This window comes from Myotis yumanensis, unplaced genomic scaffold (genome assembly GCF_028538775.1).
Source record: "Myotis yumanensis isolate MYYU_CA2020_CCGP unplaced genomic scaffold, mMyoYum1.0.hap1 SCAF_2, whole genome shotgun sequence".
Taxonomy (NCBI): domain Eukaryota; kingdom Metazoa; phylum Chordata; class Mammalia; order Chiroptera; family Vespertilionidae; genus Myotis; species Myotis yumanensis.
In genome coordinates, this window is record NW_027223753.1 from 17,032,780 (window position 1) to 17,051,037 (window position 18,258).

The window sequence follows — 18,258 nt, forward strand, 5'->3', positions numbered from 1 at the left end:
ATCCTGATCAGATCCTGACCAGAACTTGGCTGGAGATCCTGGCTAGAGGTCCTGACTAGGCTGCTGATCAACTGAAGGCTGTCTCCGTGTCATTCCTTCTTTGCCGACTCCGTCCACACCTTTGGGGACCCCTGGACTTGCTGGGGTCAGACCCCAGCATCTGGTGCGGTGCTGGGTGAGCTGTGCCTCCTTCCCAGGTCGTCCTCGTCTCTGGCTGTCCACGGACGCTCCCGCCGCCTCCTCGCTGCTTCTCCGAGCTGCTGTGGTGCCTGGAGCGAAGAGGTTTCAAAATGGAAGATTTTGATGCATCACTTAGTACGTATTTCAAGGCATTGCTAGGCCCCCGAGATACCAGAGTAAAAGGTTGGTTTCTTCTGGACAATTATATACCTACTTTCATCTGCTCCATCATATACTTACTAATTGTATGGCTGGGGCCCAAATACATGAAGAACAGGCAGCCGTTCTCTTGCCGAAAGATTTTAGTGGTGTATAACGTTGGACTCACTTTGCTGTCTCTCTATATGTTCTGTGAGTTAGTGACAGGAGTATGGGAAGGCAATTACAACTTCTTCTGTCAGGATACAGACAGCGCGGGCGAAGCAGATATGAAGATCATCCGTGTCCTCTGGTGGTACTACTTCTCCAAACTCATCGAGTTCATGGACACCTTCTTCATCCTGCGCAAGAACAACCACCAGATCACGGTCCTGCACATCTACCACCATGCCTCCATGCTGAACATCTGGTGGTTCGTGCTGAACTGGGTCCCCTGTGGCCACTCTTATTTTGGTGCCACATTTAACAGCTTCATCCACGTCCTCATGTACGCATACTACGGTCTGTCTTCTGTCCCTTCCATGCGTCCGAACCTCTGGTGGAAGAAGTACATCACTCAGGGGCAGCTGATGCAGTTTGTGCTGACAATCATACAGACCACCTGCGGGGTCATCTGGCCATGTTTGTACCCTCTTGGTTGGTTATATTTCCAAATCGGATACATGATTTCCCTGATTACTCTCTTCACAAACTTCTACATTCAGACTTACAGCAAGCAGGGATCCTCCCGGCGGAAAGAGCACCTGAAGGACCACTAGAATGGGTCCCTGGCCGCCGCCAACGGACACACCAACAACTTTTCATCCCTGGAAAACAATGTGAAGCCAAGGAAGCAACGGAAGGATTGAGGTCGAAGAGTTGCAAACCTCCCAACCAAGTCGTCTGATTATAAGCACAGTATGAGTTGTGCCCGATGCTCGTTAACAGCTGCTGTAAGTAGTCCGGCCTACAATAGTGTGATTCATGTAGGACCTCTTTCATCACTTCAAAACCCCTAGGAAATGTATTCAGATTTAGACAAGTAGGCATAAGATTTTTAACATTTCTGGGCTCTCACCAATCCCCGCACCATGCCGCGGAAGGAGTGTTATTGTAGTATATGACACTGCTGTTGCCTTATTAGTTATAACATGATAGGTGCTGAATTGTGATTCACAATTTGAAAACACTGTAATCCAAACTGTTGTGTTTTTATTTTTACTGTAGATCATGCATGTGATTGTAAATTTGTACAATGTTACAGTAGAGAAACACACATGCCTTAAAATTTAAAAAGCAGGGCCCAAAGCTTACTAGTTTAAATTAGGATACGTTTCAAGTTTTCATTTTCAATAGCTCTGATTAGAAAAATCAAAGACCGTGGTTTATGAAATCAGCGTGTGACACATTTTCAGGTTACTTGTATGTGTGGAATGGAGATAAGAAACGCCCTAACCTTTGCAATAGAAATTGACAGGATTAAAATCGACTGGTATAAATACAGATGTAACAAGACAATAAACATCAGATTCTAATCAGATCCTAACCAGAACTTGGCTGGAGATCCTGGCAAGAGGTCCTGACTAGGCTGCTGATCAACTGAAGGCTGTCTCCGTGTCATTCCTTCTTCGCCGACTCCGTCCACACCTTTGGGGACCCCTGGACCTGCTGGGGTCAGACCCCAGCAAGTCAGGCCCATGCTCTATCCACTGAGCAAAACCGGCCAGGGCAACTTATACTTTCTTAATAAAAGGCAGCTAGTGCTGCTCCCTCCTCCCTATTCTTCATGCCTTGAACATAGGTATGATACTTGGTGCTGTAGCAGCCATTTTGTTACTGCATGAAAAACTAAAGGATGCTAGAGCAGAAAAAAATAAAATGAACTATGTTGAATAGCTGAACTAATTCCAGCAATCATCTACCTCAGGATTTCTTGTTCTGTGAGAAAACTCAACCTCGCCCTAGCTGGTTTGGCTTAGTGGGTAGAGTGTTGGCCTGTGGACTGAAGAATCCCAGGCTCGATTCCAGTTGAGGGCACATACCCGGTTGTGGGCTTGATTCCCGGTAGGGAGTGTGCAGAAGGCAGCCGATCAATGATTCTCATCATTGATGTTTCTATCCCTCTCACTCTCTCCATTCCTCTCTGAAATTAATAAAAACATATTAAAAGGAAAAACAAAACAAAAACTCAACTTCATGTGTTAAAGCCACTACTGGTCAGATTATATATTACTTGCAACTAAAAACCGATCTGCTAACTATTGTAGTGGGGCCATCATTTTGTAGACATTTTTGGAATGCTTCTTTTAGAAATCCATAGAATTCTTTGACATAGTTTCTTGAATATTCCCACTAGTGGCAATCTTTACCCCCTAGTTTGGCATGATTAAAAGGAGATGGAAAATTTTCATTTAGGAAAGAGAAGACACAGTGGGGATATGAGAGCTGTATTCATTATCTGAAGTTTTTTAAAGGTAAAAGAGATCATTATGTTATGACTAGAGGCCCAGTGCACGAAATTCGTGCACTTGGGGGGAGGTCCCTCAGCCCAGCCTGCGCCCTCTCGCAGACTGGAACCCCTCAGGGGATGTCAACCTGCTGGCTTAGGCCCGACCGGGGGGTGGGGGTAGGGGGTACTGCCCACCTGCAGCGGAGTCAGGAGAGGCTCCCACCACCACTGCTGGGTTCACCAGCATGAGCCCAGCTTCTGGCTGAGCGGCGCTCCCCCTATGGGAGCACACTGACCACCAGGGGGCAGCTCTTGCATTGAGCATCTGCCCCCTGGTGGTCAGTGTGCAGCGACAGGTGGTTCCGCCGGTCGTTTGATTTGCATATTAGGGTTTTATTATATAGGACTAGAGGCCCAATGCACGAAATTCTTGCAAGGGGCTCCACCCCCACCACTGTGGCAGCTGCCTCTGACCCTGCCGCCACCTCAGCCGCCTCTGCCTTGGCCCCTGCTGCTGTGGCTTTGTCTGGAAGGTCATCCAGAAGGATGTCCAGTCTAATTAGCATATTACACTTTTATTATTATTATTATTATTTTTAAAATATATTTTATTGATTTTTTACAGAGAGGAAGGGAGAGAGATAGAGAGTTAGAAACATCGATGAGAGAGAAACATCGACCAGCTGCCTCCTGCACATCTCCCACTGGGGATGTGCCCGCAACCCAGGTACATGCCCTTGACCGGAATCGAACCTGGGACCTTTCAGTCCGCAGGCCGACGCTCTATCCACTGAGCCAAACCGGTTTCGGCTACACTTTTATTATTATAGATTATTATAGATTACCTCTCACCAGATTGGCTCAGACCTTTACAGTTTACACAAGTATCGCCTCATTTAATACACAAATCTAACTTGCCACAGAAAACAGAGTTGAGACAAATAAGTGTAAGATCTTTATTATTAAGACCTGGCTAATGATCAGAGTACAAACATGAAAATATGTTGCCCTGTGAAACAGAGAACTTGTTTTCCTGGGGAGGGCTGAGCAGAGAACTGAGGATCCTGAGCAGGGAATAGATTAGGACCCACTTGATTCTAAGTTTCAGACTCAAGTTTGGGAAATGAAATTGGCTAATTCTTTCTTAGTCTAGCAAAGTCAGGGATTAGAGAAGGAACAAAAGATCAGTAAGATAAATGAGAGTAAGAGAGTGATTCCAAGTGGAGGGAATAGCTTGGACACAGATGCTGTGTGTTTAAGATGATTTGGATACACTCGATGTACCGGTTGAACTCGACAGTGTGGGCCCCTGGCGATTTGTGACTTTGGACAAGTCACCAAACTGTTCTAGGCCATAGTTTTCTCCTTGGTAACATGAAGGGACTAATTGAACTCAGTGGGTCTCAACCTTCTCTCACCGTGGCCTGGCCCATACTCCCAAAGGCTTTGCAACCACAAGGTCTAAAAGAAGTAAAAGGGAGTAGTACCTGTTTATGTTTTGTTTTGTTTTGTTTGTTTTAACAATGAGATTCTTGTATGATAATAATTACCACAGTACAGGTATGAACCTTTAACCTTTATTTATTTATTATTTTGTTGTTGTCGTTAATCCTCACTTGAGGATATTTTTTTCCCCATTGATTTTTAGAGAGAGTGGAAGGAAGAGAAGGAGAGAGAGAAACATTGATGTGAAAGAGACACATTGATTGGTTGCCTCCTGCAGGCACCCTGACCAGGGCTGAGGATCTAACCTGCAACCCAGGTACATGCCCTTGACTGGGAATTGAATCTGTGACCCTTCAGTGCACGGGCCGACACTCTAACCACTGAGAAACACCAGCCAGGGCTTTATTTATTTATTTAACAATTTATTTTATTTTAAAAAAATTTAATTTATTTATTTTAGAGATAGAGGGGAAAGGAAAGAGAGAGAGAGAGAGAGAAACTTCAATTTGCTGTTCCACTTATCTGTGCATTCATTGGTTGATTCTTGTATGTGCCCTGCCCTGGGATTGAACACAAAATGTTGGCATATCAGAATGATGCTCTAACCAACTGAGCTACCCGGCCAAGGTTGGGTCTTTAACTTTCAGACAGGCCTGTGTCAAGATCAACTTTTGTCCCTTCATTTAAGCTTAAAAGTTTTAAAACCATTTAATTGCAAAATATTTCAAACACTCAGGAAAGTACAGATAATAATAGTGATGTTTAATATTTTGCTATAGTTACCTCTAACCTCTTTTTTAAAAAATTCTTTATTGTTTAAAGTATTACATGAGTCGCCTTCCTCCCCTCCCCCCCCATTGACCTCTCCCCTACCACCCCTCCCCGCATCTAACCTCTTGTTTTAAGAAATAAAATGTTAGCCGTGGCTGGTGTGGCTCAGTTGGTTGGAGCATCATCTGGTAAACCAGAAGGTCAAGGGTTTGAGATTCCCAGTCAGGGCACATGCCTAGGTGTGGATTCAATTCCCAGTTGGGCAACCGATTGATTTTCTTTTTTTCCTCTCTCTTTCTCTCTCTCTCTCAAATAAATTTTTAGCCCATCAGTAGATGAGTGGATAAAAAAGCTATGGTACATATACACAATGGAATACTATGCAATAGTAAAAAAGAAGGATCTCTTGCTGCCGGGGTCCAGCCCCGGGGGTCTAGGGGTTCCCAAAGGTGTGGACGGAGCCGGCGAAGAATGCTTTACACAGATGACAGCGTTCAGAACTCTCTAGCTCTCTTTAGTCTCTGTGGATCTTCCTGTGCCTGGCTGAGGCCACAGAGAAAAGATCCCGAGGCAAACTGAGCCTTTATTTTTATAGTCAGAGGTAAACAAGGTAGTGGTTACCAAAGTTACACTATTCTTGTGCATTTCGCTTATTTACACTGTTCTTGTGAGTTTCACTTGTTTTTGTGTTTGCTGTACTTCCCTCAGCCCATTAGCTTCCCAGGTAAGATCTAGGGAGCGTCATAAGGTCAAGCCTAATTATGCTTAAGAGGACTGTGCCCTCTAAGCTGGGACTTGTTTGTGACTTTGCCAACAGGTCAGTCTGAGGTTTAACCCTATAGTGGCTCCCCACATCTTGCCCTTTGAGACAGCATGGAGGGACCTGGAGAGTATTATGCTAAGCAAAATAAGCCAGTCAGAGAAAGATAAGTATCACATGATCTCACTCATATGTGGAATCTAATGAACAAAATAAACTGATGAACAAAATAGATCCAGACATAGAAGCATAGAACAGACTGGAATCTCAGAGGGAAAGTGGGGGCGGGGGGGGCGCGCTGGGAAGAGATCAGCCAGAGAACTTGTATGCATATACTATACATAACCCATGGGTAGAGACAATAGTGTGGTAAAGGCCTCGGGGGAGACGGGCAGGGGTGGGCAAGAAGGGGTCAATGGGGGAAGAAGGGGGACATATAGAATACTTTCACCAATTAAGATTTAATTTTAAAAAATAAATTAAATAAAAATTTTAAACAAAATAAAGTGTTACAAATATGCCTAAAACCCCATTCCTCACTTCTTCTTCTTCCCTTTTCTCAGATGTAACCAAAATTAGACAGCAATTCTCCCAAAAATTGTCTCTCCTATTTAAGGTTTTGTATTTTTGCTACATAAGTATTGATAATATATGGTATTTTTGTGTTAAATTTTGCATAAATATCATACCAAATGTATCACCTTTCAACTTCCTTTTTTCACTCATTATTATACCTTTAAAATGTATCCTGCCTGCTAGCATGGCTCAGTGGTTGAGCGTCGACCCATGAACCTGGAGGTCACAGTTTGATTCCTGGTCAGGGCACATGCCCGGGTTCTGGCTCGATCCCCAGTATGGGGTATGCAGGAGGCAGCCGATCAATGATTCTCTCTCATCACTGATGTTTATATCTCTCTCTCCTTCTCCCTTCCTCTCTGACATCAATTTTTAAAATGTCTTTATCTTTATAGTATGTAGATCATTTAATTGGTTGTGTAGTATTTCATTGAACAAACAAACCACAATTCATCCGTCCATTTTCCAATGGGACAGTGAGGTTGTTTTGACCTTATTTTCCTATTTGAACATGGTTGGAAGCAGTATCCCCGTCCGTGGCTCCCTCTGCACACGTGCAACAATTCGTCTAAGATATCAGAAGTAGAATAGAATTTCTGGGTTGTAAAATATGAGCACCTTCAATTTTAGGTTGAATATGCCCCCTTTTGCCCATAGTCCAATCAGGAGATTAAAAGGGTGATATTAGTGACTACCCCTGCATAGCTGATCGGTTGGGGTATCATCTGATGCTCTTAGGAGAAAAAAAAGGAGCTGTGTTCATTGCCCTCCGCTCCCCCCCACCCAACACACACACCTTATTTGAATAATCTTTGCTTCCAAAAACCAAATCAGAGAATATTGAAATCGGTCACTTAATTAAATATCTACAAATACAATAATTGCTTCTAGAGTGTCCTGGACAGGTGACTGTATGTCCTATACGTGAATATTACCAAAGACAGAGAGCTCACAACATACCAAAGTAACCCAGCTCTGTTGGTTAGAAAGTTCTCTCTTAAATTGATCTGAAAATACCTATGGCTGGGAGGGGTGTCTGATTCTGAACATAACCCTCCTGTGAGTCTCTGTGAGAATAAAATTTAACTCATAAGGTGGATGTGAGGATCAAATTAGTGTGTGAACATATATATATGTGCAGAGATACATGTATGTACATATATATACACATATACTGTATGTCATATATGCATAATTTATTTGTTGGGGTCCAGCCCCAGCAGGTCCAGGGGTCCCCAAAGGTGTGGACGGAGTCGGCGAAGAAGGAATGACATGGAGGCAGCAATCAGTTGATCAGCAGCCTAGCCAGGATCTCTAGCCAAGTTCTGGTCAGGATCTCCAGCCAGGTTCTGTGTCCATGTTCTCTTGCTAGGTTCTCCAGCCAGGTTCTGTAGCTAGGTTCTGTCCAGGATCCCCTGCCATGCTCTCTTGCTAGGTTCTCTCTCTAGGTTCTGTTTAGGATCTTCAGCCAAGTCCTGTCTCTAGGTTCTGTGTCTAGGTTCTGTGTAGGATCTCCAGCCAAGTCCTGTCTCTAGGTTCTTCAGCCAGGTTCTCTCACTAGGTTCTGTCTGTAGGTTCTGTCTCCTGTTGTCTTGTTACATCTGTATTTATACCAGTTGATTTTAATCCTATCAATTTCTATTCCAAAGGTTAGGGCATTTATCTCCATTCTAGGGAGTAAAGATTATGTAGCTTATTCTTAGTTAAAGTGATTAACTACCCGCCTGGCACTTAGTTAAGGGGTTTTATCCCCTCCCTAACTTCAGGGAAAAATCCCTACCTGGGGAAACAACCTTTCTCAGAGAGGTGACCTTGGTTAAAACACAAGGCAATAAGGAGAGCAAACATATTAAGAACAATATGCTATATATGCCAGGTCCCTTGAAATATATGCTGTGCAGATGTTTCTTTCCTGCAGCGACTGTGTCAAGCAGCAAGGATGGACCGGCTTCCGGCAAATTCCCCCTTTTTTATTTTTTAAATGATAGCGCATGCAAATCAGTGGCCACCTCTCAGATTGGGCTGTTTAAGACTCCTACTCTTAAAATGGATACAAGAGTTGCTGGGGTCCAATCCCAGCAGGTCCAGGGGTCCCCAAAGGTGTGGACGGAGTCGGCAAAGAAGGAATGACACGAAGACAGCCTTCAGTTGATCAGCAGCCTAGTCAGGACCTCTAGCCAGGATCTCCAGCCAAAGTTCTGGTTAGGAACTCCAGCCAAGCTCTGTGTCCATGTTCTCTTGCTAGGTTCTCCAGCCAGGTTCTCCAGATTCTCCAGGCAGGTTCGGTCGCCAGGTTCTCTAGCCAGGTTCTATCCAGGTACTCCTGCCATGTTGTCTAGGTTCTCCAGCCAAGTTCTGTAGCCAGGTTCTGTCCAGGATATTTTGCCATGTTCTCTGGCTAGGTTCTGGTTAGGATCTGGTGTTTATTGTCTTGTTACATCCGTATTTATACCAGCCGATTTTAATCCTGTCAATTTCTATTACAAAGGTTAGGGCATTTCTCATCTCCATTCCAGGGAGTAAAGATTATGTAGCTTAACTACCCACCTGGCACTTAGTTAAGGGGTTGTATCCCCTCCCTAACCTCAGGGAAAAATCCCCACCTGGGGAAACAACCTTTCTCGGAGAGGTGACCTTGGTTAAAACACATGGCACTAAGGAGAGCAAACATATTAAGAACAATATGCTATATATGCCAGGTCCCTTGAAACATATGCTGTGCAGATGTTTCTTTCCTGCAGCAACTGTGTCAAGCAGCAAGGATGGACCGGCTTCCGGCAATTTATTCATATATGTAGAAAAGAGAAAGAGAGTTCATGAGAGAATAAGTAAGTTCCTGGTAGAAAAATAGTCATAAATAGGGTGGGTAGGGGCTGGAAGGAGGGAGGTAAAGGTGGGGCCGGGGGGTGGGGGGAATGAGAGATATCTGTAATACTATCAACAATAAAAAATTTGTTTAAAGAGAAAATATTCATAAAGAGTAGCTACAGCTATTATTAATATTCTTCTTCTTCTTGTCATCCACTCCCTTACAACTAAAGTTCATCTGACAACAAATACTTACTGAGTGTCTGCTCTATGCCAAAGACTGTGCTGGGAGTCACAAAAATTTCACCCACACTTCTCTGTTGGTATTTCTAAAATCCTCTGTGACAACGTGAGCTTAGAACAAGGGTTTAAAATGGGGGTTGTGGCCCTGGTCAGTTGCTCAGTGGTTAGAGCATCAGACCGAAGGGTCTCGGGTTCAATTCCCTGTCAGGGGCACATACCTGGGTTGTAGGTTCAATTCCCATCCAGCACTTGCAGGAGGCAGCCAATCAACATCTCTCTCTCACATTGATGTTTCTCTCTGTGTCTCTTCCACTCTTTCTAAAAATCAATGAGAAAAAATATAATCTGGTGAGGATTAACAAAAAAGAAAAAATGGGGGTTGTGTTTTTTTGTTGGTTTTTTTTGGGGGGGGGGAGGAGTTGTGTTTTTATCCCAACTATACCACTTCCTACCTATGTGATTTGTGAGAGTATTACTTAATTCAGTGATAAGCACTTATCTCTAGTGCTAATCCTATATAACAAAAGGGTAATATGCAAATTGACCCTAATGGCAGAACGACCAGAATGAATGCTAGACCAGTCACTATGAGGAACACTGATCACTTCTTGGTCTCTTTCCCTGGCTGGCAGGCTCTGATCACCTGATGGCCACCTGCGGCAGGGGCGGGGCCAGGAAGCGGGTGGGAACAGCCAACCCCTAGGTCCCTTCCCTGACCATTAGGCACTGATCACCTGATGGCAAATGGGGAATCAGGGGTGGGTGGGTGGAGGAGGGGGTGCGGGGCTGGCTGTGGGCAGCTGAGGAAGATGGCCCTGATTGCAGGCAGGCCTAGGGACCATACCTGTGCACGAATTTCATGCGCCGGGCCTCTAGTCTATATATATAAAAGCCTAAGCGACTGTCTGACCATTCGTCTGTCCAACCGATAGCTATGATGTGCAATGACCACCAGGGGCAGACGCTCAACACAGGAGCTGCCAAGCGAGAATGCCCTCTCACACTCCAGGACCCCTCGGGGGATGTCGGACTGCTGGTTTCAGCTGATCCCTGCAGGCCAGGCCAAGGGACCTCACCTGCCAGAGGGACCCCGCTCACTCCACAGACACCCTTCGAGCCTGGGCAGCCGGGGAGGGACCGCAGGAGGTTGGCTCCAGGGCGTGTCCAACCCATCTCGCCCAGTCCTGCCCGCTGGCCACCTTCTAATTAATTTCCTTTCAATGTGCACGAATCCATGCACCAGGCCTCTAGTATTCAATAAATGTTAACTAGCACTCAGTTTAATTGACCCAGTGACCATAACCAGGATTACAGTTTGAACATGGAGACCTATAGATAGATGATCTCAAAGTTTCCTTCTCATCCTAAAGTTTATGATTTGTTATATTCAGTGGGACTGTGTGGGGGAGAGAGTAGGAGGAATGACCTACATTTTCAGGAGAAAGACATTTCACAAAGCTAATTTCACAAGGGTAGGTTCTAACTGCTCCAAATAGGGAGAAATCACCCTTTGGGGGGTATAGACTAATACATAATCTTTGTTATTTACTTTTTTAAAAATATGTTTTTATTGACTTTAGAGAGAGAGGAGGAGGGAGGGGAGAAACATCAATTAGCTGCTTTTTGCATGCCCCCTACTGGGGATCGAACCAGCAACCTTAGCATGTGCCCTGACTGGGAATCGAACCTATAACTTCTTGGTTCCTGGGTCTGTGCTCAACTGCTGAGCCACACCAGTTGGGCTCATAATCTTTTTTAAAAATTAATAAAATATTTTTTTATTTATGAGAGAGAGAGAGAGAGAGAGAGAGAGATTTGTTGTTCCACTTATTTATGCATTCATCGGTTGATTCTTGTATGTGCCCTGACTGAGGAGTGAACCTGAAACCTTGGGGTATAGGGACAATGCTCTAACTAACTGAACTACCCAGCCAGCCATAATCTTTCTTTTAATCAATTAATTTTAATCAAGTTAACAGTAAGCAATAAAAGTGCAATTACATGAAAAGCCCCATGTTTTATATGTCTAAATTGTTTTTCATTGTCTTTACTTGCAAGGTGTTGAAGGGGGACCCATTTTGAATCTTAGTTTTACTGGTTTCAGAGAGGAAGAGAAGGGGAGAGAGAGGTAGAAACATCAATGATGAGAGAATCACTGGGAATGGAGCCCGCAACCTTGGCATGTGCCCTGACTGGGAATTAAACCGTGACCCCCTGGTTCATAGGTCAACGTTCAACCACTGAGCCATGCTGGCTGGGCTGAATCTTCTTTCTAATGGTGGAATAAGGTAAATATTGTTCTGGAATGCCACTCACATTGAATTTATGGTTTGTCCAAAAGAATTTATGGGTAGTAGGTGGTTTTGTTGTTAGAAGATCACCAGTCATACAGCGAAGCCAACAATACCATTCAGGGGGCACCATGCTTCCATCCACATCCTAGGTCAGGGGTGGGCAACCCCTGGCACGCGTGCCAAACATGGCACGCCAGTAACTTTTGCTGGCACGAGAAATCCTCTCTTATAATCTTCCGTTTACAGTTTTTTTTCTTATTATTTTTTTTTAATTAAATCTTTATTGTTCAGATTACATTTGTTCCTCTTTCCCCCCCCCATAACTCCCCTCCTCCCAGTTCCCGCCCCACCCTCCGCCCTCACTCCCCACCCACTGTCCTCATCCATAGGTGCACGATTTTTGTCCAGTCTCTTCCCAAATCTCCCATTCCCCTTTCCCCCCCAAGAATAGTCAGTCCATTCCCTTTCTATGTCCCTGATTCATTATAATCACCAGTTCATTCTGTACATCAGATTATTTATTCACTTGATTCTTAGATTCACTTGTTGATAGATGCATGTTTGTTGTTCACAATTTGTATCTTTACCTTTTTCTTCTTCTTCCTCTTCTTAAAGGATACCTTCAGTATTTCGTCTAATACTGGTTTAGTGGTGATGAACTCCTTTAGCGTTTCCTTATCTGTGAAGCTCTTTATCTGACCTTCAATTCTGAATGATAGCTTTGCTGGATAAAGTAATCTTGGTTGTAGGTTCTTGCTATTCATCACTTTGAATATTTCTTGCCACTCCCTTCTGGCCTGCAAAGTTTCTGTTGAGAAATCAGCTGACAGTCGTATGGGTATCCCTTGTAGGTAATTGAGTCTCTTTCTCTTGCTGCTTTTAAGATTCTCTCTTTGTCTTTTGCTCTTGGCATTTTAATTATGATGTGTCTTGGTGTGGTCCTCTTTGGATTCCTTTTGTTTGGGGTTCTCTGCGCTTCTTGGACCTGTAAGTCCATTTCTTTCACCAGGTGGGGGAAGTTTTCTGCCATTATTTCTTCAAATAGGTTTTCAATATCTTGCTGTCGCTTATCTTCTGGCACCCCTATTATTCTGATGTTTGTACGCTTGAAGCTGTCCCAGAGGCTTCTTACACTATCTTCGTATTTTCGGATTCTTTTTTCCTTTTGCTTTTCCGGTTGGATGTTTTTTGCTTCTTCGCATTGCAAATCTTTGACTTGATTCTTGCGCTCCTCTGGTCTGCTATTGGGTGTCTGTATAATATTCTTTATTTCAGTACGTGTATGCTTAATTTCTAGTTGGTTCTTTATCATAGCATTGAGGGTCTCATTAGTTTTCGTGAATCTCTCATCAAGTTTATTGGCTGCTTCTAGCACATTATTGCAAGCCCTCAAAATTGCGTTTTTTAGCTCCATATCCTCCATTTCTGTCATGTTTTTTTGTCTCCGCATCTTTTATGCTTTCTTGGTATACCCCCTTGTGGTCTTTGTGCGCAGTCTTGTTCTAGTTATTACTAGAGGGATTTGACCACCAGGCCGACTGGCTGTGAGAATCAGCTGTGTGGAAAACTTCTGTCCTCTGGGGAGGTGCTAATCTAGCCTTTGCCTGAGGCGATCTGGCAAATGGCTCTGTGCAAGGCTTGGGCGGGGCGGGATCAACAGAGCGGGCGGAGGGAGCAGTTGTGGCTGCTCTCAGTCCCATTCCCAGAGGCTCTGCTTCTCAGAACCCCGGCAAAGGCTGCAAACCTCGGAGAGAAAGCTGCCCTCACATTTCAACTCATGCCAGACAATCCCGCTTCTCCCGTTTGAGTCTGAGTCCCTAGAGACTCGCCCGGATCTGGAGCTTAGAGTCTGAGACTCCCTCCTGATTGAAAACGACAACCGCGCCCTCAGCCACCAGCCCGCTTTTCGCGCGCACCTCCGCACCTTTAAATTTTCCACACTGCGCCTCTTCTGAGCCTCAGTATGCTGTTCTCTTTCCTTCTAGTTGAAGAGTCTGTCCTCAGCCAGCCTTCCCGTGGTTCTGGGTGATGTCCGTTCCGTCATTTAGTTGTATTTTTGAAGTGGTTGTTTGCGGCAGCAATCTCAGGTGTTTACCTATGCCGCCATCTTGGTCTCTCTCCTACAATTTTTTTCTTAATATCGACTTTTTATTTTTTAGATAAATTCAGTGTAGGTGCATCTTAGATAAATAAATAATTTTACATGACAAGTTACCTTAAAGACCATAGACATGGATTGATGGCAGAGGGGAAGAGCAATTTCAATAGTGTCGAAAAAGAACTATTGAGGACTTGGAATGCCATTCCAGAAAATTTTTTCTGTTTAAAAAACTTTGCAACAGCGTTACTCTCCATGTTTTTATCCACATACGCTTGTGAATCTTTGTTCTCAGTGATGAATTTTCTTAAGTCTCTTAATAGGAGTAGCCTGACGGATGAAAGTAGTAGCTCGTGCATATCTCTGAAGGTCACAAAATATAAACCTGATATAAAATCTCTGTCATCAATGATGCACCAGCAAAAGTCCCACTGATAATATCAAACAGAGTCATAAAGTTTTCTGTTGAACTATCAGTGTACATGTATACATTAAACAATAAATGTATTTTTCATCATCATATACTGTGTTTTTGTTGCTCGAATGAATTCTATTATTTCTTCAAGGTTCTTCACATACGTACACCTTAAGAGATATCAAGTAGGCATAACATGTTCTCAAAAAATTAGTGTTGGCACGCAGAAGAATTTTGAGTCAGAGATTTTGCTGGTTTTGGCACACACTCACAAAAAGGTTGCCCACCCCTGTCCTAGAATGTTTTTGCCATTCATTTCAGTAGTATACATAACACATCCATGATGGCCAAAAAACTTCAGGTTGTCTTCATAGTATTTGTCTTCCTCCACTAATGTACAAACCCTCACATCTTTTTATTTTAAAAATATGGTTTTATGATTTTATAGAGAGTAAGGGAGAAGCATAGAGCGAGAGAAACATCAATGAGAGAGAAACATTGACCGGCTCTATGTTGCCTCCTGCACGCCCCCTACTGGGGATTGAGCCTGCAACCCGGGCATGTGCCCTGACCAGGAATCGACCCAGAGACCTCTTGGTTCATGGGTTGACACCTCAACCCCTGAGCCAAACCTGGGCCCAATCTTCACATCATTTGCCCTGAAGATGTTAGGGACAGAAGTAGATTATTGGAGGCTAGCTATTAGTTATAAGAAATAAAATAAGAAATATTAGCCCTAACCAGTTTGGCTCAGTGGATAGAGCGTCGGCCTGTGGACTGAAGGGTTCCAGGTTCGATTCCGGTCAAGGGCATGTACCTTGGTTGCAGGCACATCCCCAGAAGGGGGTGTGCAGGAGGCAGCTGATCGATGTTTCTCTCTCCCCAATGTTTCTAACTCTCTATCCCTCTCCCTTCCTTTCTGTAAAAAATCAATAAAATAATAAAATGAAAATGTTAAAAGAAAGAAATATTAATCATGCTCTGTTAACCATGATTGTTTCGTTCTGATTAAAGAAAGGACATTCTAATCTGGCTGAGTTGTATACCCCCAGGACCTGGGAGTCAATCTTGCCCTAGGAATCAACCTTGGAATGCGGTACATCCCTATTCATAATCTTTTTATGCCTATTATCATAAAAAGATTAACAGCCTCATCGCCCAAACAATGGAGTCCCGCCCCAGCTCCCGCCAGCCCACCTTGCCTATGCCTGTAATCCCTACTTCCCCATGCAGTCTTTGTCCTACCCAATATAAGCAGCTGGCTTATGGGGGGGCTGCAGAGCAGATTTTTGTGGATGACCTGCTGCTCTCCCATATTGCCGGCAGTATGACAGTATTGGAATAAACGCTCATATATGATTCAACCCTGACTCTACTTAACACTTGGGTTGCGGGAAACGAGTTAAGTAGGCTCGCGTGAATTGCGCGTACTCCGCGGGAGCCGTCTTAAAATACTTTTTTTTTTTATAGACTAGCAGTAGAATGCGGGTAACGTATAAATACGTAAACTAAAGTTATCATAATTTTACTGAACGTTGCCATTTGCGCAAAAAAATTAGCAAAAATGGCCCGCGCCACGCGCCACCTGTTAGCGCCTGATGAAAGCTACCCGCATACAGTGTGTTTTAATTGGCTCAAGTAGTGACAGGCAGCCGGACCCATTGGTTGTTGGTCACAAAGAGAATTCATAGATAGCCTCGGAGGCTGCCGTGGCCTCGGACCTGCTGCAGCCTGAGCTTCAGGACTTGCAGGAACTCCACCTTGTCCCGAAGACCAGGCTCCCGGCTGCGCCATTTGAAATGCACTGGAAGTGAACATTCAGCTGAACGGAGCCTGATTCATACTGAATGTAAGTAGAAGAAAAATAACAACAACAAGCAATGATAAACATGGGACAAACACTATTAATACTAAATATGTACAGTCATGGGCCACATACCAACATTTTGGTCAACAATGGACCCCAAACATGACGGCTTGTCCCATAATAATATTATAATGGAGCTGAAAAATTCCTATTGCCTAATGAGATCGTAGCCGGCAGTAAATTTGTAGCACAATGCATTACTCATGAGTCTGTGGTGATGCTGGCTAAACAAACCTACTGCACTGCCCGTAATAATATAAAAGTATAGCACGTATAGTTATGTATGTATAGTACATAATACTTGAGAATGATAATAATAAGCAACTGTCACAGGTTTATGTATTTTCTATACTTTTTATTATTATTTAAGAGTGTACTCTTCCTATTTATAAAAAAAATGTATGCTGTAAAACAGTATGTCATGTTGCTCTGGTAGTAACAGCCTCATACATCTTATGTTTACCATGTCTCTCTCTCTTTCTTTTTTTAAAATTTAAATTCTTTATTGTTTAAAATATTACATAAGTCTCCTTCCCCCCCCGCCCCATTGACCTCTCCATGGCTGCTCCCACCCCCAGTACATGCTGTCACCCCCTTACTGTCTGTATCCATTGGTTATGCTCATATTCTCTCTCTCTCTCTCTCTCTGTCTCTCTCTCTCTCGTTGATTTCAGAGAGGGAGAAGGAGAGAGAGAAACATCAATGATGAGAGAGAATCATGGATCAGCTGCCTCCTGCATGCCCCACACTAGGGATCAAGCCCGAAACCTGGGCATGTGCTCTGACCTGGAATTGAACCGTGACCTCCTGGTTCATAGGTCACTGCTCAACCACTGAGCCACGCTAGCCAGGCATGCTTACCGTGTCTCTTGATTGAATTATTTGCTCTTATGCTTGATTTAATCTTGTGTTGTTTTGTACAGTAACATGCTATACAGGCTTGTAGCCTAGGAGCAATAAGATATACCACACAGCCTAGGTGTGTAGGCTATACCAACTAGGTTTGTGATGTTTGAACAACGGCAAAATCAGTGTCGACACCTTTCTCAATACATATTCCTATCGTTAAATGTCGCATGACTGAGGGTGGGTGCTGCTTGGTTCTCACTGGAGGGACAGGTAGTGCTCAAGAACTTGGACTCTGGAGTTAGGCAGATCTGGGTTTGAATCTCTGCTTGGTCCCTTATCAGCTATGTGACCCTAAGCAAGTTGCTTTTAACCTCTTTATGCCTCAGCTACATTGTCTGCAAAACATGGAGAGTACTAGTACCTATTTAAGGGACTGTACTCAATACAGTGCTGACATAGTAAATGCTCAATAAAAGCAAAGTGTTATTACCCCACAAAATGGCACCCCCTGGTGAATGAGTGATAAGCTTCCATTCTCAGATGACACCGCCTTTTCTGACTGGAGGCTCCTCATGGGTGGGGCCTGGTCTTTGCCTTCAGAAGTTAAGCAGAATGCCCTCCTCGTCACCTTGGGAACTTCCTTAGAAAAGGAGAGAAAAAGGCTCTACCGCATCTCTTCATCAAAGGTGGGAACAGCAGTGCCCCACCTGTCTCAAATGTATCTCATCTCTCGCATCAGCCTGAGGGTTCCCGGAGCGTGTGTGTGGCTGGCTCCCCTCCAGGCCACTCTGTGTAGAACGGATTCCCTTTTATTCTCTTCCTTCAGACCCTGGAGACAGAGTGAGGACTGTCAACCTCTCAGAGCTGGAAGGAATATGCCGAGCCTGGCTCTGGGGAACCCTGAGGCCCTAGCCTGAGGGTCCCGCAATTCTAGGGGCTCTGAGGAAGGCAGGAGGAGGCTCTTAGATTGTGTCGGGCTCTGGGGAGCAAAGGGTTAGCGCGAGGTTTCTCCCAGAAGCTACGGGAGGGAGCGTTTTACGTGGATGTAGGGTGGGAGGTGCGTCTGCGTAACTAATGGCAACTGGGTGGGGTGGGGTGGGGATGGCACCCAGCGGCAGTTCTACGATGGAGGAAAAACTACGACTCCCAGGATGCTCCGGGGCTTAGTCCGGCTTTCCCGCCCGCCCACTGGCTGCCGGTCCGGCGAGCGGCAAAGTGGATTGGTCGCGACCGTGCGGGGCTCCTCCACTAGCAGGTTAGTGGGCGCCACCGGCCGCAGACGTTGACCGGGCGCGAGGGGGGTGGGGGGGGAGCCCGGCTCGCCATTCCGGGAACGGCCGGGCGCTCTCTCCGTAGCGTAGCGG

At 44.6% G+C, this 18,258-nt stretch overlaps 1 protein-coding gene across 2 annotated transcripts; it reads left to right on the forward strand.

Annotated features, from left to right (window-relative positions):
- Positions 1–290: 290 nt before the first annotated feature.
- Positions 291–1,358, forward strand: LOC139001682 (very long chain fatty acid elongase 5-like). 2 transcript variants are annotated; one of them, XM_070403196.1, is made up of 2 exons: positions 291–792; positions 906–1,358. In XM_070403196.1, the coding sequence occupies exons 1-2, from the start codon at positions 291–293 to the stop codon at positions 1,223–1,225; spliced, it is 822 nt and encodes a 273-aa protein (XP_070259297.1). In that variant the 3' UTR covers positions 1,226–1,358. The 2 variants fall into 2 exon arrangements, with proteins under 2 accessions (XP_070259297.1, XP_070259298.1); XM_070403197.1 differs by having other exon boundaries at positions 291–1,176.
- Positions 1,359–18,258: the final 16,900 nt, after the last annotated feature.